This window comes from Mytilus californianus, unplaced genomic scaffold (genome assembly GCF_021869535.1).
Source record: "Mytilus californianus isolate M0D057914Y unplaced genomic scaffold, xbMytCali1.0.p SCAF_8, whole genome shotgun sequence".
Lineage (NCBI taxonomy): Eukaryota > Metazoa > Mollusca > Bivalvia > Mytilida > Mytilidae > Mytilus > Mytilus californianus.
This window is the reverse complement of record NW_026262734.1, coordinates 93,642,414-93,650,707: the sequence shown is the minus strand read 5'-3', so window position 1 is coordinate 93,650,707 and position 8,294 is coordinate 93,642,414. Positions and strand designations below refer to the sequence as shown.

The following is an 8,294-nucleotide window of genomic DNA, read 5'->3' as shown; positions in this document are numbered from 1 at the left end:
TAATTTGTTATGTGACCAATATGCGTCATAGATTATTTATAAAATTATCGCGGTTTATTTAAACGTACTATTTACTAAAGGAAACAAGAATGTTTTGAAATTCTTTTATATACCCTGACAATAACATTTATGCTATGTAAATCTTGTATGGTTTCTTTTATTAAGCCACTGGTGATGTATACATGTTATATGAATAAATAGATCTGGAGTAAACAGAAATGGTTTATATAGGAGGGTCTGGATGGTGGGTTTTTCGTTTCTTTTTTTTTTCTCTATTCTTTATCTGTTTTGCTCATTATTGTTTATTTTTATATTTTAACCCATAAGTCTCTATTCTTTATTTTTTGGCTATTCCTTCAACATTTTTTAGCCTTTAATTCTGTACCTTTTTACTTTTATTCTCCATTTTGTAAACCGCATCACGACCCTCATTTAGAAAACCAATGACACACATAACCAAAATACATCTATGGCTGCTTTTATCGTTTCATGCTCTCTTTAATTCTATATTATCTAACTTCATCCTTATTTGTACTTATGTTATAACTCTGATTGGTGAAATGTTATGTTAAACTAACAACACAGATATCTTTGTCATACATTATTCCCATTATGTAAGTGCTTTCATCTATTTGACTAACGAACGGGAGAGAGACGTGTTTCCTTGTATATTGTACCTTTTTGTCAAGAATTCGTTGATACACTAGGTAACATTCCTATCGATGCAACAAGCGCTTAGGGCATGGACCACCTTTTTCTTCTTATTTCTTTCTCAATATTTCGAAAAAAGCGGGGTCAATTTTCCAAGCACCTGTAACTAACACAGGTAACAATTTGTTACATGAACATTTAGTGCGAACATTTATAAGTTGTTTGGTAAGTTGATGAGCTATGAAAATGCATCACATAGTTATCCAAAATATCAATTAATTGTTATTTCTTAACGTTCAGTTGGAAATATATACCATGCATGGTGAGGGTGAGACCAAATTGAAAACTGAAAAAATAAGAACTCCGAAGGTTCTGCAAGGTAGGGTTTAATCGGGGGGAAGGTCAGGATATACGGTCAGCTATTTAAAAATAAGTCGTATGGTATGTTGGATAGGGACAGAAATGTATCTGAAATATATTTGTTTATAAATTGTAATGTCAGTAAAAAGATCGCTATCATGTTATGTCAGCAGGAGTGACGAGGGGAGGTGTATGTGCACAAATAAGTAGCCATCATAAAACATTAAAACACTAAAAAATGAGAATACTACTTTATAAATATCGGACGTCCTAAGCGCTTTTCTGGATTTACCCTCATCAGAAACACTCAAACCCAAACGTTTGAAAGGAAGGGCTGTATATAAACATTAAAACAGTATGGACAGTATGAACAAAAGTGACCAAAAAAAAGTCAAAACAACTAAGGTTAACGTTGCCGGAGAGATTTGCCAAAAAATAAAAACAAAACTCTTGCTTTTCCGCGTAATTCAATTCAGTATCTACGGAGTGTAAAAATAAAAGAACGACAATCCTTCAAATTATAGAATATGTATAAACCGATCAAGATGTATTCGAAATTATAAGGTCGTAACATTAATAAAGGAAACAAGTTTGAAATAGGTTAATCAAGTAATACCCGTCTAAATAATGCAGTTAGTGTAAAAAGATATGGTATCTGGTATCTTGTGAGGTAATACCAATTAGCATATTTGTAATAAGTTTGAAACAATAATATAGTTTTCTTAATTTTTCTTTGGATGGGCCATTTGTTAATAACAATGAGATAAGTGATATCAGTAACTTGATTGATTGATCGTCGGTTGCTTTACTTCCAGTGGCAAATATTTCATACATATTCAGGACAAAACAAAAATACAAATTAACTATAAATCCAATTAGTTATTTGTTCTGTAACATGTTCTTAGGGATGTAGTGCTCGAAAATGATCAACTTATTTTTTTTTTAATCACAGGAAACCGAATTCATGCATAGCCTTCTCAAAGGCATATAATAAAGTGCATCTTGCAAAGTTCTTTAATTTCACTTTCTGATATACAAATATACCACATGACCTGGCAATTGCGGCCGTAAAAGATTGGATAGAAAAACACAGGGATGCAATACCCAATCGCTTTACCATCGATTTTGTTTTAGAATCCGTAAAATTTATCTTGGAAAACAATACATTTTATTTTGATGAGAAAAACTAAATACAAACTGCTTTGAGTAAAACATATTCCCCAACTTACGCTACCCAAGTAATGAGTTTTTAACAACAGAAACAATATCAGGAGATTGAGGACATTTTCGGTATAGAAATGGCCAGGGAATTTTTAAACATCCTGGAAGAGATATCTAGACGACTGCTTTATTATTTGGACAAAATCCGATGAAGATCTGAAAATGTCTTCCGATGTTCTATGGACAGAGCTATAAAGTTTACGATGGAAATGAATACTCATAAATTAAAGCAACAGTAGTATACCGGTGTTCAAAAGTCGCAAATCGATTGAGAGAAAACAAACCGGGCCACAAACCAAAACCGAGGTAAACACAGCAACTACAAGAGAAAAACAAAGGAACAACAGGAACACTGAAGTGTAACAAAAACAAACGCCAACTTACAAATAAAACGAACTATTTGATAACAACTGCCATATTCCTGACTTGGTACAGAACAATTTAAGAAAAAATGGTGGATAGAACATGGTTCAATGGCTAGCCAAACCTCCCAAAAGCTATCATTTCTGGATATTTTGGTAATCAAAGAAGGCACTGATATGAAAACCGATATTTACTATAAAGACACAGACACGCAACAATATTTAAATTTTATTCTTGCATCCCGCACATGCAAAAAGAAACATACCCTACTGTTTAGATAGGAAAATATGCATGAACAGTATAGGGATGATTGATTGCAAGAACTTGAAACATTTCTTATGTCACACAAATATCCGCAAAGCCTTATCAAAACGGGTATTGCAATGCCTTAACAAATCCCGATGGTACAACGAAGGACAACACGCAATAGATCTATACCAAAATGATGAGATACCAATTGTTGTCACAAATCTTCGTAACATGAATATATTTCGCGTAACAAGAAGAAATTTACCACTCTGTACAAAATTCAAAATTAAGTACCCTAATAAATCAAGAAACGTTAATACAAGACAAACGACAACCAAACAACTTAAAACGTCTATTGACCCTTAATAATTCGACCAAACATAGAGGGGAAAAAATCCAAATGTCGAAATGCAAGGATTCTCGATGTTGTACGTGTCCTTACATCTATATCGGAAGCAAACTTAAGATAGAAATCAGACAAACAATTTAGGCTAATACCAAGCAGACGTGTAAAAGTGAAAATTTGATATACCGTATTGAAAGCTGCGACTGCAAAGAAATATACATCAGACAAACTGGAAATAGTTAAGCCTATCGACAATACATCAGACAGCCGCAATTTAGGAAAATCCTTCTAAGCGAACATTTAGATCGTTGTAGAATAGGGCTTTTTAAAATTTTCCCGTTCTATAAAGTAAATGTAGACTGTGACATCAAGAGGTAAAAATACTTAATAACCAAATGCAAGCCAATTTTAAATGTGCGAGGTTTTCAATAACGTTACAATTGACTTTCCATATTTCACTTAAAAGTTGTTACTCCGTTTTATGATTGTATAATGAATTTACGTACTCAACTACTGCCTCTTAGTTACAATTATTCGTCTTTTACCTGAAGATTGTTGTAAAAACATGAAAGTGCTTGTGACTATTAAAAACTATATTCATTATTCGGTAATATTGGGATTTTTAGATATCAGAAAATTTATCTAATCCATAAGTTTACCGATTCCTGATTGTGATATTCTACAGAGTATGGATTCGTATAGTGGTGATACATGTATAACAGTAGACACTACTTTATGTGTATTTATTGATAAATGGAAACAAAGCAACACAGCTATTCTGCACTCCTTAGCAGTGGCCACATAATTTCTTAATGTTTTCCATCTGAAATGTCTCTGAAAATACTACGATATCTAACCACCTGAGAGAGAGGGCACTGCACTTCAATATTAAGGAAAAAAAATATAACTCATTTTGTCTTTAATTATGGTAATACTATGAAGATTACATTGAGAAATTCTAATATCAAATTAAAAACGACGCATATCATCAATACTAATAACTATGGATTAAAAAGTAATATAAAAATAAGAGGATGTGGTATGATTGTCAAGGAGACAAATGTTAGAAGGGACCAAATGACATAAATGTTAGCAACTATATGTCACCTTTTGGCCTTCAACAATAACTAAAAGCCATACTGCATAGCTAGTTATAAAAGGCCCGACATGACAAAATGGGAAACAATTGAGGTAAAGTTAGAGTAGATAAATTATATCAGCTTATTCAAGTCTAAATGTTGAAACGGTCATCAGTTTTCGTTAAATAAGCTTTATGGATATACACAATGATTCAGCAATGTTCCGTACACTAAATAAATCAATATACAATAAAAAGGGGCTGAATTAATCTACATCGTAACACCAATCATAATGCAGTTTACTTGATCTAAACAAAAAAAACAAAATAATACCAAGCTTAATACTTTTTTTTAATAACATCTTAATTATTTCTTGGTACTACTTTATATTTTGTAAGTTTGATTGCTGTAGAGGAATTACATGTATCTCGACTAAATCAAGTGTAGTTACACAAACGTCTTGGCGTATAAACATCGAATGTACCAGTCTTCAAAATATTTTTTAATGTTTCTTTTAGAAGAGTATATTGTACCAATTCATCAATTAGAAACATCATAAAGAAATGCCTCATTTGATCGGTTCGAAATTAGTAGCTTGTTATTTTTGCGATCACGGAATAAAGATTGTGGCAGTTTAAGACCATCTTTCTCTGACAGCAACAGTCTGTGTTTCTTTCCATCTGGTGAAATGATAAAGACATTGTTAGAATAAAACCCCGATACGTAAACACGTCCGTCTTTGTCTACCGTAATACCCCGTGCACCTCGTAGAAATGGTTTCTGTTCTAATTGCTATTTAAATGTGCCTTGAAGATCACAACATGTTACTGAATCATCATTGTTTATATAATAAAGTTGATCTGACCATATTGCAATGCTGCTATATGGAGACAAAGTAGCGTTAACTAGCTGTGTTATAGAGTCGTCATCTAAACTTACAACACATAATCCACGACTAGATGCATTATAGAACAATTTGCCATCTTTATAAACAATTCCATAAATATGTGACCCGACATTAATCGATTTTTCACTTTTTCTGTTTTTCATATCGATTATCGTAATTGAATAGTCCCTGTCAGATGTTACGACAAGTTTTTGACTTTCCTCTGTAAAGTGTATATTAGTTGTAATCAACCCTGGCTGTAATGTGAAATCTAACGACCCGTCGGTTTTCATCACATTAATATGGCCTCTTGCGTAGCAGGCAAACATCATTCTGCCATCAGGTAGTAAGGAACAACCAGTGATATCTTTTCCATTTGTTTGCACGGTCTGTCCTAAAGTAAGTTTAAGATCATCAATGTTAGAAACATGTGTGGTAGGCACCATTGTCTGTGCTTGCTTGTTCTTTCTGCTGGCTAATGTTGTATCACTTAGCCTGGTATCTAAGATAATGGTTCCAATCTTGTTTATAGCTTTAGGAAGAGCTTCCAAAACGTTTTCTTTTTTAAATGAAATTGTAACATCGCTCATTTTTGCTTCTTTCCATAAGAATTCTAGAAACTGTTCGCTGTTTGTTACATCTTGTTGGATGTGTTTCATAGCCAAAAACGTCTGCAGGTCTGAGGCATATTGTTTTATTTTATCTAAATTGGTCTGACATTCTGTAATCTCCCTTTCTTTCTCTTGTATAGATGATATTAAACGGCTGATTTTCTTGTTTTCCTTTTCCTCAGCGGCATACAACTCTTTCATCAGACTTTCCTGCAATTTATCCAGATGGTTCTTAATCAATACTCGTGTCTCCTCAATCTCTATTTCAATTCTGGTCTTGTTCTCCTTCAGAATTTTAATGTTGTTTTGCCGATCTTTTCTTATTCTCTGTAAATTTTCCGAAAGTTCTGCTAACATTTGTTCCATCTCTAAGAATGCATTTGATGATTTAACATTTCGAATGACGTCATCTATCGCCTTCAACTCTCTGCAATCGTCATGCGTTTCTACAACACATCGTCTACAACATGGACTATCGTGTTTCTTACAAAATATAACGTATTTTTCATTGTGTTTTGGACAAGTTTGAGTAATTTGCAATATATTGGAAGGAAGCTTCTGGTACTCGGATATTGGTACAATACTGTGGTCTCTTGATCCCTTTGAAGCAGCATGATGCTCTTTACACTCCTCACAAAGACCTTCGTCGCATTCCGAACACCAGACCACCGAGGATTTGTTGATGTTGCGGTATTCACATACTCCACACACAGTCAACTTACTCGACATGCTACAAAACAGAAGAGTTAACACTTTGCTTTATCGTTACACTGCTTTAACTTTAAAGTTCACATATTAGATTACAAATAAACTCATCATAGATACAAGATTAAAATTTAGTATTTGCGTCAGACGCGCGTTTTGTCTGCAAAAGACTCATCAGCGACGCTCGAATAGTAAACAAGTTGATCAACCGTAATTATTTCTCACAACCGATTGGAAATGTTTTATTTCGCAGTGAATGATTAATCATTAAAAAAATAATATTTCACAAAAACCTGTTAGTTTTTCTCCGAATCAGTTTAATTTATCTTCTAAACAGTGAATTTGTAAAAGATACTGTGAACAAAAAAATCTAATAAGTTTTATTTGAGGTATGTCTAATGATCGAGTTACTAGTTTCTTTTTTTTTAAACTCAGATTTTCTCATTCCATCACTGTTATTCAGACTCTCTCTGGACTTCAAGTCTTCATATACAAAATTGCGATAACAACAAAAAAAAACTTTTATCTTTAGCAATAAGATATGTATCAGAGAGGGGAACGATACGAAAGGGACAAAATTAATTCATCATTCACTCCGATATTAAAATATCAATCAGAATTTTGATATAACAAATTCCAGTGGGAAAGACAACCGCGAAGTCGAAATAGAACGGACGTTAACGACCGGGTAGCCTTTCTCAAATATAAGAGTTAGGTACCTTGTGCTATATTAGATATAAAGGTGTATATTAAGTAAAAATTAAAAGACAAGTGCCTGTGGAAAAAGTTGAAAGATCATGTATGCAGAGAATTAAGTGCTCCGGTTACAAGAATTTGAAAATTTTTGTTCTCATTTTCAAACCAAGCTTTCATATATTTAATTACACACTTGACAATTCTTGAGGTGATGTGACTGATCTTTATCATGATAAAAAGAAAACACCCATTTTAAACAGTTCTAATTAAGTTCCTTACTAATTTGATAATTTGGTATATCAATAAAACGTACATTAAAATAAAATGAAAAAAAAATGATAAAAAATATATCTATATAGCAATATTTTCTTTCATGAAATTGATCTTTTTCTAGAACAATGCTCTTCAAAGTCTAATAAACATGGTTACAATAGTGAGCCTGGGTCACATGGCACGACCGATCGGTCACCTAGGGTACAAAACAATTTACTTCCGTGGATATACTAGAGGACGATCTTACACGAGGTGTTTACAGAATAGAGAATAATGGACATAATAGATAATAAATAGAGAAAAATTGTGAAAAAATGAAGGACCCCACCCCTTCCCCTTTCAGACACTCATACATCAAATGAACACCTAAACATTCATACAACCAATCGATAAATATATCAGGTTACACTCCGACAAAATAGAATGGGTCTACAGATTCGGATTAAGGAGACCCAGGGGCATAGGGCCTGTCTTATGGAGCTAAAATATGATTATTACAAGACTCTTTACAAGTAGCACTCCTAATGTTGCCTTGTCGTCCCCACCGCCGTTTTTTTTTCAAAAATCCTGATCCTGAACCAGGTCTCAATAGTCAAATAAGAAACTGTATATTGGATTTATTCGCTCTTTCGTGTATAAGGTAAAAGCGGACAGAAAACGAAAGTAGAATGAGAAACTCAATAATTCACAATGATTCCCAATAATTTTTATATTTTAAAACTTGTCATTTGATTAAATGTGCTCAACACGGATCAATTTCATATCAAGAGTGTTATTGTAAGTGTTTAAAGCAATGTAATACCTGAGATTAAACAAACCTGTCAAATCAGTAAAGGCAGGTAATTTGTCACGTG

The 8,294-nt window shown here is 33.2% G+C and overlaps 1 protein-coding gene across 1 annotated transcript; it reads right to left on the bottom strand.

The window, feature by feature from the left end:
• Positions 1–4,854: 4,854 nt before the first annotated feature.
• On the bottom strand, positions 4,855–8,294 carry LOC127713100 (uncharacterized). The gene is made up of 2 exons (XM_052219728.1): positions 8,243–8,294; positions 4,855–6,496 (listed from the first exon to the last, which is right to left on the bottom strand). Exon 2 carries the CDS (start codon positions 6,493–6,495, stop codon positions 5,062–5,064), a length of 1,434 nt encoding a protein of 477 aa, XP_052075688.1. The 5' UTR covers position 6,496; positions 8,243–8,294; the 3' UTR covers positions 4,855–5,061.

What these genes read in the sequence shown, in the direction of transcription:
- LOC127713100 (XM_052219728.1), bottom strand. Translation starts at nt 6,495, where the DNA reads ATGTCGAGTAAGTTGACTGTGTGTGGAGTATGTGAATACCGCAACATC.